General features: G+C 42.6%; 1 protein-coding gene and 1 pseudogene across 3 annotated transcripts; both read right to left on the reverse strand.

The window, feature by feature from the left end:
• LOC115661386 (sugar transport protein 12-like) overlaps positions 1-5,041 on the reverse strand; it is a 40,044-nt pseudogene extending 35,003 nt beyond the window's left edge.
• Positions 5,042-11,660: 6,619 nt separating this feature from the next.
• On the reverse strand, positions 11,661-15,667 carry LOC115693982 (uncharacterized). 3 transcript variants are annotated; one of them, XM_056315077.1, is made up of 12 exons: positions 15,441-15,667; positions 14,908-15,002; positions 14,707-14,764; positions 14,355-14,546; positions 14,088-14,164; positions 13,837-13,919; positions 13,717-13,768; positions 13,053-13,121; positions 12,690-12,776; positions 12,507-12,571; positions 12,143-12,290; positions 11,661-12,033 (listed from the first exon to the last, which is right to left on the reverse strand). In XM_056315077.1, the coding sequence occupies exons 1-11, from the start codon at positions 15,514-15,516 to the stop codon at positions 12,182-12,184; spliced, it is 963 nt and encodes a 320-aa protein (XP_056171052.1). In that variant the 5' UTR covers positions 15,517-15,667; the 3' UTR covers positions 11,661-12,033; positions 12,143-12,181. The 3 variants fall into 3 exon arrangements, with proteins under 3 accessions (XP_056171052.1, XP_030476924.2, XP_030476925.2); XM_030621064.2 differs by having other exon boundaries at positions 15,383-15,664; XM_030621065.2 differs by lacking the exon at positions 11,661-12,033 and having other exon boundaries at positions 12,189-12,290; positions 12,512-12,571; positions 15,383-15,667.
• Between the last annotated feature and the right edge of the window lie 4,969 nt (positions 15,668-20,636).

Raw genomic sequence — 20,636 nt, forward strand, 5'->3', positions numbered from 1 at the left:
GATTTTTGGGAGTTTCAGGACGAAATAAATTGGACGGTGTCAATATTATCGTAGCCAGCGTTGAGGTTGTCAGGAATAATGGAAAAAGGGGAGTTTTTGACCGGGTGCGAATTTGGACTAGTAGACCTCCCTCGCTATAGTTTGATTTAATTAATTCGGCTTTTGTCCCTTTTTATATGCGAGGCTTATTTTGGACCGGTAGATCGCTTTCGATTTTGAATTTGGGTCATCGGATCGCATTTAATATTTGATTGAAGTTAATTTTTTTTATTATTTTTCTCTCTCTTCTCTCCTCTCTCCTCCGCGCGCACGTTCTCTCTCTCTCTCTCTCTCTCTCTCTCTTCCTTTCTCTTTCCCCTCTAGCCGCGCACGTCTTCCCCCATGCAGACGTCCCCTCAGCCACGCCCATGCAGACCTACCCTGACACACTTTCTCTCTTCCTTTCTCCTTTTCTTCTCTTTCTTCTTCTTCCTTTCTCTTCTTCTTCTTCTTTGCCGCGTCTGTTCCAGCCTCTGCGTCCGCTTCTGTTCCTTTTCCTTGCTGCCCGACGCCGATCGCCTGAGCTCGCCCGACCTTCCCGCTAGCCGCCCAGCTCCGCCTGGCCACCTAGGTCACCGCCGTGCCGCCCCTTCGAGCCGCCGTGCCGTTCAGCCACCGTCCCGTCACCTAGTCACTCTCCCCTCCCCCGACTCCCGTCCACCGCAGCTCCTCCCCGCCTCCGCAGTCGCCGCTCGACCGCCTCCGCCCGACGCCGCTCCACCAGCCGCCGACGCCGCTGTCTTCCTCGCGCCTTCGCCGCGCCTCCGCGTCGCTCGGCAGCTCCGCCTGGCGCTGCCTTTCCCCCTCCCGAGCGCGCAAGCTCGGCTCGCCGCCGCTCGCCGTCGCGTACGGCGAGTCCCAGCCGTCGTCCAGTCGTCCGGCCAGCTCCCCAGCGCCGCCTCGACGCCTGAATGTCGCTGTCGTCACCACCGAGCGCCCCCCCAGCCGCACCAAACGCCTCACCTAACCTCTTCTTCTCCCCGTTGGCTTTCCGACGTTCGTCGCCGCCACTCGCCGTCGCTCCGGCTCGACGCCACCCGACCCCGCCGCCAAGAAATACCGCGCCAGTGCCGCTCCGTCGCCGCCGGTTTGCCCCTCCGCCTCAGCCCGATCTCTCTCTCTCTCTCTCTCTCTCTCTCTCTCTCTCTCTCTCTCTCTCTCTCTCTCTCTCTCTCCCTCACCCTCATCCCGGCTGACCTCTCCCTCTTCAGTTCGCCGCCGCCGCGCCACCGTCGCCGCCGCTCCCGGCTGTCGCCCCGACCAGCCTAGCCGGCCCCCTGGCCAGCCCGGCCAGAGCCGTGGCCGGCTCGTCGCCCACGCGACTGCCGCGCCCACGCCCGCGCCCGTGCCCTTGCTCGCGCCCGTGCCGCGCCCGTGCCCGCGCCCGTCGCCACGCCCGTGCCCGCGCCCATGGCCGAGCTCGCCGCGCCGTGCCCGTCCGACCAGCGCGTCGCCCATCCGACCAAAGCGCGTCGCCCGTCCGTTCGCCCGTGCGCCCCGGCACACCGCACGGCCATCGCGCCCGCGCGCTGTGCACGCCGATCGGCCATTGTGCCCGCGTTGGCCGGCCACCGCGCCTGTTGGCCCGCGCCCGCGCCTGGTCCGTGCATCGTTCACCGGGCCATTTTGGGCCCGAGCCGACTTTTCCCGGGCCAAACTTAGGTAAGTGACTTCCTAAACCCTACCTAGTACTTTGGGTATTTTTAGACTTGTTTAGGATGTGATTAGTATCGGGTTAGGAATTAATTTAGGTGTGGGCTAATTAGACTGATTGTGCTTAATTGGTGAATTATTGTGGCGATAATTGTGCGGCTGATTTAGTGATTGACTGAGATAAATATGCCTGACTGAATTGTTGTGGCGCTTGTGGGTGAATTGGATTAATTGAATGTGCCGACTTGAATGTCGGGTCGGTAGGCCGATGTCAGGAGCATGAATTGAGTTGACTGATGTGGCGTGCTAGATTGACATTGGTGAATGGGTGGTGATTGAAATTGATTTATATGACTAAGAGCATGGTGAATTTTGTATTGTGGTGCATGTGCATGAGAAAAGCCCGGATCGATCGGAGGGCTGAGCCTGAGGCGTGTTTACGCGGGCTGTGAAAGGTGAGCTAGACCCGAGGCGTGGTTACGCGGGTCGAGAGAAATGTCCCTGAGGCGTGGTTACGCGGGGCCCGAGCCCGGCTTGATCTCGAGGGCCGCCAACCCGAGGCGTGGTTACGCGGGTGTGGCTAGAAAGGCAAGTAATGACCTGAGGCGTGGTTACGCGGATCGAGAGAAATGTCCTGAGGCGTGGTTACGCGGGACTGAGCCCGGCTTGATCTGAGGGCTGGCCTGAGGCGTGTTGACGCGGGCCGTGTGAAAGGACCTGGGAGGTCGTGAGAAAGTTGCTTGGCCACGTATGCGAATTGAGTGTGATTGAATTGGCTGGTTGAATTAGTTGGATTGATTGAGTGAAAGCGTGATTGGTGTTTGAGCGATTGTGATGTGTTATTTAATTACTATCATTGCCTTATCACGTGACGACTAACGTGTAGAGTTGGCATGGACTTGATGGCGAGGTAAGTACAATGATGCGAATTTTATATGTTGTGGGGTAGATTGCATGTACGACTTGTCTGGGTACGCATTGGCCTACGTGGGGTATAGGGGGTTGCTTATTGAGACTCGTTCTCACGGTTATTATATAACCATTTCAGATCCGCGACCATGAGTGATTGGAGACGCTGCAAGGGTATCTCGGAGATCAAGTACGGGTCAAGTTGCCCCATATTTTTGTGTGCCCCTCTTTTGTATAGCGAAGTAGGATATCCAACCACTACTCCGTTTTAATGTTGCGTATTTGGAATTATTGTTTTGTGTTATCCCTTCGTCATATTTTACTGTCTGGGTTGTTTTATTTCGCTTCCGCTTGCGTAGTTCGTTTGGGTCGGCGACGCGTCCTGGGACGTCGCGTTCGATACGACCGTGGAAGGGGTGTCGCGAGCCCGTTGGGGTTCGGGACGTGACAACAAGGGGCCGTTCCGAGTGTTGCATCGAGTCGGGAAGGTTGCATACAAGCTGGAACTTCCACCAAAGCTTAAGGTACATCCAGTATTTCATGTGAGTATGCTTAAACCTTTCCATATAGACGTAAAGTACTCGGATCGAGGGGAGTCGCAATGGGCATCGCTTAGAGAAAAAACCTCCTATGATCGAGACGTCGACTTCATCATGTCGGATCGAGTCATACGAAAGCGATACCGGGCATCGAAGCGAGAATATTTGATCCGATGAAAGGGTCTTCCGGAGAGTGAAGCAAGTTGGGAACCCGAAGAAGCTCTTTGGCAATTCAAGAAACATATCGATGCTTTCCATGCCGAAGACGCAATGAAGGTGTCGCCCGAATAGGTGGGGAAGAATGTCACGGCCCGAAAAATTGGATTGCTCTTGAGGTTTTCTGAACGATATACCGTGACTAACCTATGAACGAGAAGGCAGGCCCTGAGTGTTCTAAGTACTAGGGTTTTCTTGATGTGTTCTAGAATAATCCTGGGGGCGGGCGATACGGTAATCTACCCTCATGTAATAAATGTAGTAGGTGAGGTAGTTGGGGGAGTATGATCTCCATCGTTAGATCGAGAAGAGATCTACGGATACGGTCGGTTTTGTACTTATATATAATGGGGTCTCCCCCCCTTATTTACTCATCTCTAATTTTCAAGAAGTAATACACATTCAAAGCTTCTCTCTTTAGAGTTTCTCTCTCTAAAGTTCTTGTGAGTGAGTGTGGGAAGGTACTTGGGGAGAAATTCCTAAGGCCGCACAGGTGAGGGAACGCTAAATCGATCGACCCGTGACACAAGCATGTATATACACATAACCTATGATACGATGAATATCGAAAACTTGGTACAAAAATAGCGCGGCAATTAAGGAGTTTTACCTGAGTGGCGAAGCTGCCAAGCAGGATCCGGCTAATGATCAGCATAGTGATGTTTTGGGCAGTAGCATTTAAGATAGCGCCGCAGAGGAAGTTGTGCCACCTAGCACCATGGACCACCTCCGCCCCAAGCTCCGGGTCACCTTGGATGCACCGAACGAGGTCACGAGCGCCGCCAAGTAGAACGACGACGTGAACATAGTCAGTGTGAAGCTATCAAACTTGCAGTATTGGTTCGTCAACTTGTCCAACGCCTCCTTCCAGTACACACTAAGGAAGAACCTCTTTAGGAATGGAGGCATGGACGTCACACCGCCTAAGTGAATAAATCATCAGGCCAAATCTTAGTCGCGATAAAACAATAGAGATTTCACGGCAAACACCAAAAGAGAAAATAAAACCTGATAAGATGAGAGCATTACCCGAAATACCGATGTCATACTCGAATATCAGACCCCCCATGGCAGCAGCGATGCATGTGATGAGAACGTAAGCTGTGACTTTCCCGGGATAATCCTTGGGGACGCCGCCGCCACTTTGGATGCCGAAACCACCCGCATGGCGATGAAACTATAGAAGATTGCAGACTGTAGATTCAACATGGATGATGGTGGATGAAACTATAGAAGACACAGACTGCCAATGGAGGGTCGACCATATTTAAAGGCGTTTGTGTGTGTGGGATGTTTCTTCAATCTCGACAATGAATTTTATTCCGAGGCCGAGTCGGTCTTGTGTAGTGTTCACAGAGGAAGAGTGACTCTTAAGAAAGATAAGGACGAAGGAAAGCTATAACGTAGGGAGAGTTCAACTGCGAAGATCTAATGGATCAACACTTGTAATCGATTTTATTTGCGAGATATCCGAAATGTAAAATAACAGAACTCAACAAATTTTAAGAATAATTAGAAAGAAAGACCAGAAGGATAGGTCTATCCGGATTGTTGTAACTACAACAGTCTTATCTTTGTGTTATGCTCTTGGTTTCATTAAAATTAATTGGAATCACAACTGTACTTGGACGTACACGATCTTATTTCATAAAAAAATTTATTGTACTGCAGAAAGTTACCTTCATCTCTTCTATAATTGTTCAATAAAGGGTTTATTGTATAGCGGAGCAGTGCCTTTGAATGGTTAGATATGGAGATAGAACTCTGGACCTCTTATTGATTTGATTAAGATTTTGAAAGATGATAATCCAACCTAATAGATTTGAATGATTAACCGCCATGAAGCTCTTGTGTCTCATATCATACCTATATAGACAGATAGATGAATAGATAGATAAGAATTTTATCCTCTTCAATTGTTCATGGTTATCTCGTTAATGGGGTTAACTTAATGGTTAACTAATAGATATGCATGGATTAGGTGCACGACATAGCTAAGTATGAGAACTGATAGTTGATATTGTTAATAGGGGTGAGCATGGTCCGGGTGGTGGGCGGTTCCCACCCTAGAACTGGGAACCGCCCACTAAAAACTGGTTCCGAAAATTTGGAATCAGAAACCACCCGTTGGTTCTATGGATCCACTCGAGAACCGGACCACCGGTCCAGTTCGGTTCCCAGGTAGGTCCATGGAACCGATCCCACTAGCCAAAGACGGAGATGGAAAGACGAAGACGGAGACGGAGATGGAGAGTTGGAAACAGTAAGGTGAGCATCGACTGAGAAGAGTAAGAGAGTGAAAGTGAGCGTAAGGTAAAAGCGAAAGAAAGTGTTTCTCAGCTCAATGTGAGACTGTGAGTGTCAAGCAAGTTAGGTTTAGTTTAGGGATTTAGGATTTTTCTTTTTTTAAAAAATTAAAAATTAAATAAATATATTATATTATATATTATATTACCGGTCTAGTCCGGGTGGGCAGGCGGGCGGGCGATTCCACACCTAGAACCGAGAACCAATTCCCCTTGGGAATCACCAATTCCGATCCCATTTCGGGCGATCCCGGGCGGTCCAGGTGGTTTCCAGTTTTTTTGCACAGCCCTAATTGTTAATCATCGATACTTCTAATAGATTATACGTCTAATATTCACATTTATTAATTAAAAGAGTGCTTAATATAATGTTTAATTTAATAGTTTCTTTTGGAAGAGATCGGAAATGTTTTTTATGAGTATATAATTGTACGGCTTCTATCAAATTTGCACTAAATAACCTTAGTCAATGTCAAGAAGAAACGGGAACATTATCCAAAAAAATCATAAATCTATTGTATGGTAACCAATTCAGTTATAAACTTTTCAATTTTATCAATTTAGTCATAAACTTTTTTACGGCGGCCAATTTAGTTCTTTTAACTAATTTAGGCTGAAAATCACTAACATGGCCGCCGACCATCCTACGTGGTACAGTCACGCCGACATGAACAATTTTTACAATAATTTATAAATTTTCTGAATTTTTTATTTTCTATTCCCTTTTTTTTCTTTTTTGTCTTTTCTTTTTTTTCTTCCCTTTTCTTTTTCTCAAGGCCTGTGGTCGGTCATCGACCATCTGCAACCGGCCACAAGCCAAGGCTGGTTGGCCAAAGGCTAGGCAGGTGAGGGCCGCACAACACCCTCGTGCACCTAGCCTTTGGCTGGCAAGGCCTAGCTAGCCATAGGCCAAGAGAAAAAGAAAAGAAAAAAAAAAGGAAAAGTTTTCAGAAAATTTTAAAAAGAAAGGGAAAAATCGTCCACATCAACAATATTCGATCAAAATTTTCCAAAAGGATTACATTGGACAATCCTCAAAAGATTTAGGATAATTAGTTACTGTAAAAAAAGGTATAGAACTAAATTAGCAAAACTGAAAAAGTATAAGACTAAATTGGGCGTTGTATAATATGTTGAGGACTCTCAGAAGAAACTTTCTATGTCGTAATGAAAATTACAATGTTAATTTTATTCTTCTTAAGTTCATTGTTTTTTTTTTATTTTTAGCTATAGAATGTCCAAATCGAAGTTTTAAGCATGCTAAAATTGGAAAACATTTACATATGAATTCAAATACCAATGTCTATTAATAGCATAGTTCAAACAATAAAAAATTAAAGGGATAAGTGTACCAGAAGTCTTAAACTCATCTCGAAAGTGTAATTAAATTCTAAAACATTCAAAAAGTGCAATCAAGTCTTAAAACTTGTCAAATTTGTGCAATTAAGTTCTTAGGTTAACTCTGTCTAATTTGACTAACTGAAAATAATGACGTGCCTTTTTTATTACTTTCTTAAGATACGTGACGCCGATATGGCGCCCAAATCATAGGAAAAAAACTTAAAAATTCAGAAAGAAAAAAAATTAAAAGATAAATTAAAAAAAAAGAGCAAGAAAAGACAGAAGAAGAAGTTAGATTTCAGGCCGCATACATCTCTCCTTCGATCGCGGCCTTCTCTTCGAATTCTGGTCGTATTCATTCCCTCCCTCGTTCAATCCGTCTTACTTGACTGCATATTCAAGAGTTTTTCAAGAAGTTGGCGGAGGGTTTGGAGGAGAAGCTCGTGATCGACGTCTCCTGAACCAAAATCGATAGTTCTAATAATATCAACATCGAATCCGAAGAGCAAAAGCTGTCGACCGAGACCGGAAAGCCCCCTGTTTTCCCGTTCTTCTGGCCTACGCGGTCCTTCGGCAACAATCCAAATCTCCTGCTGCCACGGTCACGATCTCCTCGACAACCATGGGGCTAGGAGAGAAATTCAAACATTGAATGGAGCAAAGACGTTGGGAAACTTCATTGGGAGTGAATTGAGCAGAGACGCCTCCATCCAGTTCTTAGTTTCTGTTCATTTAGCAGAAAACAACTTTCGGGAGAATGTTTTTTGAGTTTTCCGGCATTCGGTTCACAGAAAATAAACTATTTAAGGAAAACATTTTCTCTCAATGAAATAAACATATTCAAAAGTGAAGAAAATGATTTTCTCTTTCTGAAGAGAGAAAATCCTTTTCCCTTCTCTTTCCTCTCTACACTCCTTCACTTTTCTTTTCTTTTTTATTTTTTATTTTTTGATACTTTATAAATTTTATTTCTTTTTTTAATTTTTTTTTTCCTTTTTTCTCTGCAAGTCACTGGCCACAGCGACAATCAGCGACCGGCCACAAGCGAGGGACGAGCTCACTCAAGGCCGGCGAGGCTCGATCTCACCGGGCGACCGGTAGAGAAAAAAGAAAATGAAAAGAAATATAAAAATTTTAAATTTTAAAATAAAAATAATTAAAAAATCATTTTTTTAAAAAAAATTAAAATAAAAAAATTATTAAAGGAGTGCAAGGAGGAAAATCAAATCAGACTTTCCATATCAAACAACAGAAAATATTTTCCAGTTCATTTTCAAGTCTCTGCTAAATACCGAAAAGAGTTAATACCACGAAAAACCCCAAACTGGTACACCTGTAACAATTTTACCAAAAATTAATTTTTTATCATCAAAAATCCCAAACTGGTACACCTGTAACAAATTTACCCTCGATTTATTTTCATTAAATTTTATTATCAAATTGCTTTGTTAAATGACACGCGGCAGTTGACTGATGTACTGATTTTATGTTTTACTTTTCGTTTGTCACAGGTGTACTAATTCGTGATTTTTTTTTGCTATTAATCCAATTTAACGGAAACTAACGGAGAATAAATTTGTCACAGATGTACCAGTTATGAGTTTTTCGTGGTATTAATCCTACCGGAAAATATTATCATTTTCATGAAAAATGACTTTTCGGAAAATATTTTCTGAAAACATCACATTTTCCGCCCGAGCCTTAAAGTGCAAAGAAATTCTCCGCCGACTCATTGAATAAAAATTCATGAAAGAATTTCAATTTGGTTTGAGCCTAAACAAGACCACGGTTTGATATCGACCAAGATCAAGAAGTCATACGAGTCTCGTGAAATAAGGAAGTCCAATATCCCTTCAATCCATATTACACAAGTTCCATTCTCATTATTTTTAGCTCCTTGGGTTTCTGAAACTTTGGTTCTCTAATGTTATGTAATCTTCACTTTACTTTTTCTTTATTGAGACGAGATAATGAAGTTTTTGTTCATATGAAAAGTGAGCGCCACATCGTTGCCACATATCCTAAAAAAAATATTAAATTACCACGTAAGCATTTTCCATTAACCTAATTGGATGGAGTTAGCGGAGGGGCTCGATTGCACCAATTTGATAAGTTTCAGGACTCGATTGCACTTTTTGAAAATTTTAAGATTCAATTGCACTTTCACGATAAGTTTTAGCATTTTTAATGCACTTACCCCTATAATAATATGTACGATTATCAGACATGTCTAATTTTATTGTCGTTTCAGCAGAAATGGCGAGATACCTATCAAGATGTGGATCGATAAATGCGAATCGACCAAAGTTGCGAAGGGTCCTTTACTGATTCTTGGACTGAAATGTGAATGACATGAAATCTAAAAGTACCAATACTAGGAACAAAGTTTATTGAACAAGATGTGGATCGTTAATGTGAATGACATGAAATCTAAATAGTTTATTGTACCGCGGAAGTGACAACGTGCCTTTGTGTTTTTACTCATTCATTATAGCTACTTTCAATTAAAGAGCAAAGTTTACAAATTTATATTTTCAGATCGTACACGCATTTAGTTAGTAGATTTGAATTCTAGAGTTCTTATGAATTTGATTAATTGTATGATTTATGTCCATATTATTTATATTTATGCCTACATTTATCGGAGAGATATCCCTTCTGATCGCAGCCCGCAATAAGCCACTAACTATACACTACATTTAGGGCAAAAGTACACCAGAAGTGCCACAACTTGTGTACGGCGATCACTTTGGTGCCATAACTTTTTTTCGGATCACTTTGGTGCCAAGTCGGAGGAAAATATATCACTTTAGTGACTCCGGCCAAAATTCCGGTCAAAAAGCTGACCTGGCATTTATATTAAAAAAAAATGGTCTGACTTGTACACGTGGAAATTATGTGGCTTTTTTTCGAATTTTTTAATTTTTAGAAAAAAAAAAAGTTGCAGCGGCGAGGGAGCCCTCGCCAGCTTCTGCCGCCAACCCACCACTGCCGGGAAGGGCCGGCGGTGGTGGGCGCAGATGGTCGGCGAGGTCGCCGGAGCCCCGGCCGAGCAGAGCAACCCTCTCCGAGCCCGGCCGAGGCGGATCCGGCGAGGTGAGACCTCGCCGTCGCGACCCGGGCGACGGCACGGTCTCGCCTCGCCCAACGAAGGCGAGGCCGACCTCGCCTGGCCCGGGCGAGGCGAGACCTCGCCGTCGCGACCCGGCGACGGCGAGGTCTCACCTCGCCCAAAGCAAAAGGCGAGGCCGGACCTCGTCGTCGCCCGGGTCACAACGGCAAGGTCTCGCCTCGCCAGGATCAGGCCCTCGCTAGGCTCGGCGAGGTCGCCAGGCAGGCCCGGGGCGGCGACCCTCGCCAACCACTGCGCCCACCACCACCGGCCCTTCCCAGCGGTGGTGGGTTGGCGGCAGCAGCTGCGAAGGCTCCCTCGCCGCTGCTGTAGGCTTTTTTTTTTAATTTATTTAATTTAATTTAATTTTTTTTTAAAAAGTACACGTTAGCGGGCTAAACGGCGTCGTTTTTTATTTTAATGCTGACTGGACCTCTCCGGCGAGCCGTGTCAGCGCCACATCGGATTTCCGGCGAGCCACGTCAGCATTGGCACTAAAATGATCGTTTTTCAAAAAAGTTGGCGCCAAAGTGATCCGAAAAAAGTTATGACACCAAAGTGATCGCCGTACACAAGTTATGGCACTTCTAGTGTACTTTTGCCCTACATTTAGGCTCCATTCGTTTCACAGAAAACAATTTTCACAATATTTGTTTCACGAAAAGTAAACTAGTCATAGAAAACATTTTCCCTCAATGGAAAAACCACCTTTGAAAGTGAGGAAAATGTTTTCCTCTTGTCAAAAAGTGGAAATCATTTTCCCTCCTCCTTCTTCACCATTCATTTTAATCGTTTTCTTTTTCTTCTTTTCTTTTATTTTCTTCGCTGGCCACGACGAAGGCCGGCGACCGGCCACAGGCGAGCTCGAGCATTGCCAGAGGGCGGCGAGGCTTGGGCCTCACCGAATCAGCTACGCTTGAGGCCTCGCCAGAAGATAATTAAAAAATCGATTTTAAGAAAATAAAAAAAATTTATTAAAAGTAGTGTCCGAAGGAAAATATGATTTGATTTTCCATATAGAACGGCGAAAAATATTTTCCAGGTCTTTTTCAGATTTCAGCCAAATACTGGAAAATTGTGTCATTTTTCTAGAAAATGATTTCTTTAAAAACATTTTCCAGAAATGTTATATTTTCCGTGAAATGAACAGAACCTAGATACAAAACTAATAGCGACTAACAAAAAAATTTAGAACTACTCAACTTCCTTTGTAAAATGCATCTGGTTCGAACGTATAAGCTTGCAAACGTGTCGATCGGAATAGGTTTGGTTGGTCGGACATAGGTGTGGCCCGAATAAACTCATCTAATTATCCATTTTTTAATGTAATATAATTTAAACTTACTCGTACTCGACTCAACCGATACTAGACCTAAATCCATCCGAATGAACTACATCTTTCGAGCCCACCGATCAAGTCCGCCCACCGTCACTACTCCGCCTCCTGCAGCCTCACTAGCAACCGCCCGCTGTCGATGCGGTCCCTACTTTCGAACGCTTTGGCCGCGATATATTAATATCTTTTCCTGGAAAATCTCTCCGCAGTTAAAAGCCGATTATCGTGCAGTGGGAAATCTGGAAAGCCCACAGAAGTAAATTACGTCTACATTGCCTAGACAATGGAAAGAAAGAACTAGTCGAGGAGTTATTTCTCCTTTTCAAGATCCATGGCATGACGCATGACACATGACGCATGAATTACCGAGGAAATTTAGGGACATATCAGTGTAACTACAACAGACCTCGTAATTCGGCTCGCAGCACTCTATGTGACCTACGGTTTCGATTTCACCAGCCCCCGTGATTTCGGCGGCATTATCGCAACAGGTAACTTACGGTTTGGATTGTCTCAGAACTTCGAGACTGGAGAATATGTGAGACCAATGTGCTTATGTTTCCAGGCATTGACGAGTCGATCCTGCGAAGGCCGGAAACACATGTAACAATGGTGTGCATAGTGGTAGGTTAATCAAATTTCATGCATTCAAGTGTGGACTGCAAGATTTGGAATTCACTTGAGTGTTTACCAAGCAACTTCACGGTAAGGCCGGAAGCCGCAACATTGTTCACAAATGTGAAGGCTCGTCCAGGTCCACCGCGCTTTCGTCATTTAGCACTTGGTAGCAAGTGGGGTTTCCGTCATCCACAGCCGGAGCACCATCAGGGTCTTTCTCACTGAAACAGAACAAGAATCCTTTTGACTCTCGTTAAGACCGCTAAACTGAATTTCAGCAAATGATCAATGCCGAGGATGCTGCTAATTGGCAAGGTACATGAAGTGGATAATTGGCAATCATTCCAAAACTGTGTGTGTGTGGGAGTGGGTGACAGTTTGCATAAAAAGCATTGTACAGCATGAGGCAAGAAGAGGGACAGGTGCGTAGAACATACATTACCGAATATATAACCACTCCAATTATGACGACAGAGAAGGCGAGATAGTACAGCCAGTCAACCTGCGAAAATGAAGGCATACATAGTAAGGCTTTGTTAACGTACAGCTCGTCAAAGTTGGGTGATGGTTAACAGACTCTAGCTGAATGAATACGATACGGACTGTGGATGTTTTTATACCTCCTGGCGGTATAGGAAAATGCGAACAACTACTGCCCACATATCAGATGTGAGTGCTGAGAGGTTGAACATCGTCGCTCCACTCATCTGCGCAGAGACAATGAAGCAAGTGCTCTATCATGTTGCTGTTCAGTTACAAAAAATCGAACAGAAACCACAAAATGTTTCCTAGCTCGAGGAAATACGGTTGAATTACGAAATAAATCAACTTTCAAAGTGCCTCGTACACACGATGATGCGAAATCCTCTCAGTATGTCAGATGTTTCTTTCAATCAATTTCATTAAGCTACAGAATGATACTTGAGATTGGTCTCTGTTTGCTTCAACCAGAAAGATGTCCAGGACGGTTGCTAGAAACTAACCTTTAGAACAAAAGGAACCAGAGAATAGAACATGAAGCATGACGCCGTGAAACCAACAAAAGCCAATATCTAGGGAGCAAAAGGAGAAAACAGAAAGCCAATATCAGTTCCCGAGAAACGGATGCACCAATAATGCTAGAGGAATTACTGGACTGCAACATGAAGCATGGGTTAGGACAATCACAGAGCCAACATCTGAAAACAAGATGAAGATTGACAGATTAGTATACTTCCCTTGTATGGATCCGGCAGCAGAGCATTCAGATCGAGTGCTGACCGACATTCACTAGCAGATTTTTGTTATGAAACTCCATAAAGAAACTTATTTGACTGCAACAAAATAAGGATTAATGACACCAGCAGTCTTTGAATTTTTCGTTGGTATCAATGCTATCCCGATTTTTTTTTCTTTCAATTTAGTCTCTAAAGTCTTCAAATTCACCGTTTACTTGCTGTGAATTTGTACACTGTGACATCTATGTATTTTCTACGTTAGCGTTCTCTCCTTCTCAAACTCAATCAGAGACGACCCTAATTAGCAAATAAAAAAAAAGTTCAGGGACTACTCGTTAGCTCACCCACTTTTTTACCCCAACGCCAAATTTCTCATATTAGTGATCTTGGGAAAGCAATGTTATGGGAGACCTTGAAGTGGGCTACTTACTATGTCTGTCGACCACTGGATGGATTCGGCACTCTCCCTCTCTATGATAGATCTAGCTCACTGTTAAGCAATAACTCGGAGCATGAGACTACTACCCAAAATTCCTTCATCAAAGGATACATTTCAATCACGCTGACTAGAGCCCCGAATAGACCGAGCATGGCGAGTACCTCAACACGGTCCTTTTTCTTTACGCAAAATTCCTGCAGCAGAAGCAACGAGAAGATGGGACACAGGCAAACAGTTCTCGATGTGAAAAGCCGGGGAAGAACAGGTTCTGCTGATTCGTGAACTTATTCAAGAATGCCATCTTCTGTTTTTCCTAAGATCGAGTCAAGGAGACAAGAGAAAATTCAGTGTTTGTCACCTACCTCCGCAACATTGCTGATGGCAAAGAAAACCGTCCCGGCAATGACGAGAACATCTCCCAGTAGCGGTTTTGAACCACCTGAGCATAGAACATGGAAAATCTTGAACTTGGTTATATATAAGAACTTTAATCACCCTATTATTAGGCATAAGACAATGCGAGATGAAACCGAAAATCGCTACAATGTCGGTTGTTCCTTTTCGGGCAGTGTAACTTTATCGACATTATACGGAGTGGAGAACGTAATTTAGAAAAGCGGAAAGTTCACCTCCTCCGCCCGCCCCAGCATCGGAGAGCATCACCAATCCGAGGCCTAGAACAGAGAGAGCCGCCCCAAATAACTGCCATAGCGAGTAGCGAGTGCCGAGGAAGATCCAAGTCAATACTATGACCCACGCTATCGTCCAACAATCTAACAGCGTTACGCTGGTGATCGATGAGTACTGGTACGCCTTGTTAACTGCAAACAGATCAACAATAGGCTGGCAACAAGTTCAAAATGACACATTACCACTAGTAACAATGTGCGAAATCATCTTTCACGACCCTTTTTCCCTGATACTTACGTTGCATTAAGTATGTTCTCCCTAAGGTGGGTTTGAGAGAGATGATATGCTCACCTAGATAATTTCCTTGAACATCAACACAACCCAGGATGAGATACCAGTACCAAGGAACCTGAATCACACAAAATATAAGCAGCATTATTCAATAAGCCAGAGAAAGTATGGAAACTATAACTTCCGTCTTTCTTAGAAGTACCAGAAAGTCAAAGTTCTATATCCTAGTGAAGGCAAGGGGCAAAAATTAAAAAGAAGTACCAGTAGTCTACGACGTCTGCACAGCATGATGCTCCCATATACCAAAGCTAAGCCCAAGTAAACGAACAGCATCTGAGTAAGAGGCGCATCGACCCCTGAAACAAACACCGGTCTAAATGAAAGAATGAAAGGATAAGTATAGTCGAAGTACTAAATGCTCAAATTTAATCTCAGTCCTCCGCCTTATGAAACAATGTGTAATCGCAGGCTAAAGTTGCCACCTATGGAAGATTCACATATGCTGGTTCACCTTTATTATATTAGCCACGTCTCATTTTTCAAGTTGAAAATCGACCGTAGGCCTTGATCGGCCGTTCAAGACTTGATTGACCAGAGTTGAACACATAGGACTCAATTGCTTAACGACCCATAAATGGAGGACTTTTCCATGCACTTGTCCGAGGAAAGAAATGCTGCAATTTAGTATGGACATCTGATGGGGGAATATGAAAGAAAACCAAGACACCGGAGTTACCGAGATCAGCAATGAGAGAGGAAGTGAAGCTTGATAGTGCGAGTGCAAAGGAGACCACCTGACCCAGGAACAGCAGGTACAAGGTTCGCACTGTTAAATGGCTTCTCCATGAAACGTTCATGACTGTTAAACATAAAAATAATAGTTGAAAAGGGACAATTTTCTATTCTTTCGGACGTTGTAGGATGCTATTCCAGTCTCTGTTGGCAAAGGAACGAGTTTGGTGGGCTTCTATCATGTGTGGGTATGAAGAACCATGGAAGTGGTTATTGTCGCCATTTGCATACCTGTATATAAACAGCCAGTCAAAGACTCAAAGGACGAAGAAAGAAGAAGAACGCAGCAGCTACCATTCTTGTTACGTCGGTTGGGCAGGCTCTCTCTCTCTCTCTCTCTCTCTCTCTCTCTCTCCATAATCAGCACGATGAAAGCTCATAATGACCAATTCACTCCAGAATCATATGGAAAGTTGGGGTAAAGTTCCAAATAAAAACCTGAAGTGAGATCATTTTCTCGAGAAAGGGTCCAAAGTGAACATTATTTCAAATAAGAACCACAAGTTAGTTTTAAATGAGAGACTTGAAGTGGACAAATCAGTCTAAAAAAAGGGCCTAAACACGTTAATCAGAAAGGCTCTTGTGTGAAATAAAGTCCATTTTGGGCCCTTATTTAAGAAAATCACTCTACCTCGAGTCCATTTGTGAAATTTTCTCGGAAAGTTAGCGTGCATTTTCAAAAAAAATTTAAAAATATATATATACCATAGTTATCTAGTGAGGTCCCAACTAATTTTCACTAGATGGGGTAGTCCCTCTCCGTACGAACTTCTTTAATACTAGGTAATTACTGGGGACATACAGGTCTATGCTGCCAGGAGCAGCACCAAGAAATTGCACAAATGTGGTGGTTCGAACTCGGGCCTTGATCAAGGAAAACGACAATGTTTATCACTTGAGAAACCTCTTGGGGATAAAAATGTATTTATACATAGATAGAAAGTTGGATAGAATACTGTTGTTGTGGTTACGTCTGTGTGTCACACAATCATTGGCTCCATTTTCCTCCCTCTGCATTTATTTCATGAAAAGAAATATGAAAGGGTGTTAATTAATTAGATAGCAGTAATGCTCTCTTGGACTAGAGCTCAAAAAACTTATTTCTAATTTCTATAGCCAACACAAACTTTGTCATTTACTAATTTTTTTGGCCATAAAAATATTAACCAATTAAAAATCAAATGAAGCCAAGAAACACTTCATTAATTAAACGATCGTTTTTACATGGGCATTAACTTATATGGCTAGGTCAAATAGTAAGATATAACTTGAAATATCATCCGGAAAAAAAAGTGCTTCCAATATTTTTCCCTTTCACATATTAAGATGTACTTTTGAGCAAATGTTCAGTTATCATGTTTATCATTGGCTTAAAATAATCAGTGTATGCCAAATGCATTGTACCTCCAACAAGATAGTAAAACTCGACAATATATCTAACTAAAACATATTAAATAAATAAGCCTACTATCATCCTATCATGTAAGAAAAATTCACGCATCAAATAGAAAATATGATATGCGCCTCTTTTTAGTAATGTATAAAACAGATATATGGAGAGCTCAATGTCACTAGACATCTTCTAAGAATTGTTCTGAAATCAATTTGAGAAGACAAGTTCAATAGAAACCAATTTCCAAAAGATCACAAATTGGTAAAATACACAAAAAGAAATAGATAAAAAGAATTGTTCCATAAATTGTTAATTTTATGTGACATGACGATGATCAACATTAGTACTTTTTAAATTCATAGTCTAGCAACACTTTAGTAAAAACAAAATGTTGAGAACCCAAATCCCATACAGGGCATATGTTAGGAGTACATAGCAGAAATCCGATACCTTTCGCCCAAGAAGCCTAAGTCTAAACCTGTTAACATATCTAATTAGACTCACCTTCACTCAAAAACTTAAGCTATTGAGTTAAGGACCAACTATCATCTTTAACTAAATATGAAGTCTTGCCACCGGGCCTGCATTACACCACAATGTCCACCGCCCGGAAATTACGCCCAACTTCACCCACCAAATATCAGAAGAAACCATCAGCTCTGATACCAATTTGTTAGGAGCACACAGCAAAAATCCGATACCTTTTGCTTAGGAAGCCTAAATCTGAATCTGTTAATATATCCAGTTAGACCCACATTTACTCAAAAGGTTAAGCCATTGAGTTATAGGCTAGCTATGATATATTAACTACTCTACATCACACCAATTCTCCGATGTGGGATTTCTCTAACACAACTCACACGTGCATCCTAACAACACAGGAATTCTACTAGTATTGATATGAAACTGAGTTTCACCGTTTTGCCATTTTTTACCATACATTTTGGAATTGTGAGTTTGCATCCTTTAACTCTATTTTGCAAAATTGACATGACTAAAAAATTTCGTCCGTAGAAAAAAAGTAAATAATAAAAAGCCCCCAACAAACCCTAGCCTCCTCAATTCAAGTCTACCACAACCTCTGCTGCATCAGGCTTGCCCAGTCACCTGTTATTAATAACGCCACCCCGGCCCTTCCCTCTCTCTCTCTCTCTGAGTCGCTGTGGCTGTCGCAACCTCAAAATGGCCACAGGCATTGCACCTTTCGATTGAGGTTGCCACAATGTGGACAATTTCAATCCGAGGTTGTCCATGCACAGAATCCACGGCCATCGTTGTCGTCCGGGAGGGGAAGAGGGAGAGATGACAATGCCGTAAACTAGATGCATAGTTCTGCACAATTGAGGATGCAAAGTGCTAAACTGTTGAAAACTTGGGTTATGTTTTTCATAATTTCCCTTTTCAAAATATAATGTTTCAAATTTGAGTTGACATACCCTTTAATAACCCTGACTTGAACAAAAAGTTTATAACTATGAGATACCTTATCTGACGTGGCAGCTGTGCAATCTACAAAATGAGAAGCAAAACTTCCCGTAGAGTAAGTGGGAAAATATATCACCTGGTCTCTACAGGATAAAGATTAATCTCTATACCTAACATGGTCTAACTAGTTGACTCGACATTTTGCAAGTCATGAAACATCTAAATATCATATGAATGGCTTAAGAAAATCTCAATATAAGCATCATGTATCTATTCCAAAAGTAAATTGGTCAAATCATATGGAGGGAACATGATCAGCATCAATTAACTACATATTTATAAGTGAAAAAGCCACCTGAAACCTTTCAAACTATGCCCACCGTGACACATTTACCTTAAATTTTGTTGTGACACAAAAAATCCCAAACTTATACTTGTGTAACAAATTTATCCTCCGTCAAGATTCTGTCAGTGAGCATCATTAAAAATCTGCCTACTTGGACACTAGAAGGCAAACAGTATTGACATGGCGCCCACGCCACTTAAATGAATTAAAAACGATTTGTTTTAGTTGAAAAATCATCTTATAGAATCTTGTTGGAGGGTAACTGTGTTATATATGTACAAATTTAGGATTTTTTATGTCACAAGAAAAAGTTTAGGGTAAATATGTCATAGTGGGCATACTTTTGAGTTTTTTATGTCACAAAATAAAAGTTCAGGGTAAATGTATCACAATGAATATAAATTTGGGGTTTTGATGGTTTTTTCCCTATTTATAAGTATAGGCATCATCCATTCAATATTAGGTGCATTTAATTATTTAATTGATCATTGGGGTAAGGACAACTGTCACTAATGTACTTCAAACTCGAGTGCCGTGTTTAGGAGAACTAAGGTGAAGGAAAAGGAAAAATTACAAGAAAAGTCCTAGACACTTTGCTCAAAATTGTAGTGCTCTGAGTTTAAAAAAGCGTATATGATCAAATTCTAAATATTCTGAATGCACTTGAATTTTTTTTTTTATCTGGCGGCAGCTCGCCACTTTTTTTCTGACGCAGCAAGCCGGAAAGCCAACATGGCAATGTCTTGCTGGCCAGATATCCAACGTGCCACTTTTTATATTTTTAAAGCATATGGGCGCCGAGCTGGCACCACACAAAAAAAAAGCCAAGATAAGAAAAACAAAAAATTAAAAGAATAACAAAAAGCCAAGAAAAAAAATCAGCGACATGAACGCGGGAAACAATTCTACTTTTTTTTGGTAATTCATGGTATATTCGTCGGTCTCAAATTCTACTTTTTTCTATTTTTAATAATTCAGCAATATGAAAGCAAATGTTCGACTACTTAGGGCATGCATATAACCATTATATATTTTCATTTTTCTATTTTTTTGTTCTCGAGAATGGGTTAGGAACAGAAATCCATTTAGTAATGCAATTTCATTTTTCTATTTCTGGAACAAATTTTAATTTCAAAAATAGGTTTGGAACAGAAATGAAAAGTTAAAGTTTTCTATTTTTCTATTTTTGAAACAGAAATGAGAAATAAAAAATATTCTCATCGCTCGCCCTCTCTACTAGCCGACCACCAACCTGCCATCCCCCGCCATCCGTCGTTGCCCAGCGGCCGCCCGCCATCCGTTGTCGCCCAGCGGCCGCCTCCTGCCATCCGCCGTCCTCCGCCGCCTGTGTCTGCCACCGGTCGCCGTCTGCCATCCTCCATCGCCCGCCTCCCGCGGCCGCCTACCGTCCACCTCTTGCCGCCGCCGCCCGCCTGGGAGGGAGAAATTTTGCGTCATTATCAAACGCGTAGTTTGGCTTAGAAATTTGTCCAAGGAATAAAAAAAAAAAATCTACTTCTAACCAAAAATTGATTTCTAGAACATAATAGTTATCAACACGCCCTTAATTGTCCATGGCATATCCTATAAGTTTCATGAGCCTGTTAAATTCAAGCCTTTGACCTATCTAGATAACCCTAACAGTTTTTAAATAGTTAGTGATATTCAAACATTTGATTTCTAATTCCTAAATTGGAAATCCCATTCCTTTTCGTTTTTTATTCTAATTTTTTTTTCCTTTTTTTTCCGTAAACTGCAATTCTACTACGGCCACTTCATCCAACAAATCCACACTTGCCACAACTTGTTTGGTTCTATCCCTAAAGAGCTTACTCAGTTGATTTCCCTGGAAGTCTTCAATGTGTCTTACAACGACTTGTCAGGAGCCATACCAAACAAAAATCAGTTTGAGGCATTCGATGAAAGCAGTTACTACGGAAACCATCTGCTGTGTGGATTGCCGTTTAGTAAGAACTGCTCGACACCCATTAACATCAATTGCTCGGCAACAAAATCATGCACAAAAGCTAAAGA

The sequence above is a fragment of the Syzygium oleosum genome, unplaced genomic scaffold (genome assembly GCF_021117445.2).
Source record: "Syzygium oleosum isolate NSW1041296 unplaced genomic scaffold, Sole_v2.1 Sole_v2.10, whole genome shotgun sequence".
In the NCBI taxonomy this organism is placed as follows: Eukaryota; Viridiplantae; Streptophyta; class Magnoliopsida; order Myrtales; family Myrtaceae; genus Syzygium; species Syzygium oleosum.

Bases quoted from the DNA above. Each gene is read 5' to 3' on its own strand.
- LOC115693982 (XM_030621064.2), bottom strand. From the start codon at position 15,503: ATGAACGTTTCATGGAGAAGCCATTTAACAGTGCGAACCTTGTACCTG. The intron at 14,165-14,354 runs GTGAACTTTCCG...TTCTATGCTCAG, and splicing joins TGCTGGGGCGGGCGGAGGAG to GTGGTTCAAAACCGCTACTG. The intron at 12,572-12,689 runs GTATAAAAACAT...TCATTTTCGCAG, and splicing joins TTTTCCTATACCGCCAGGAG to GTTGACTGGCTGTACTATCT.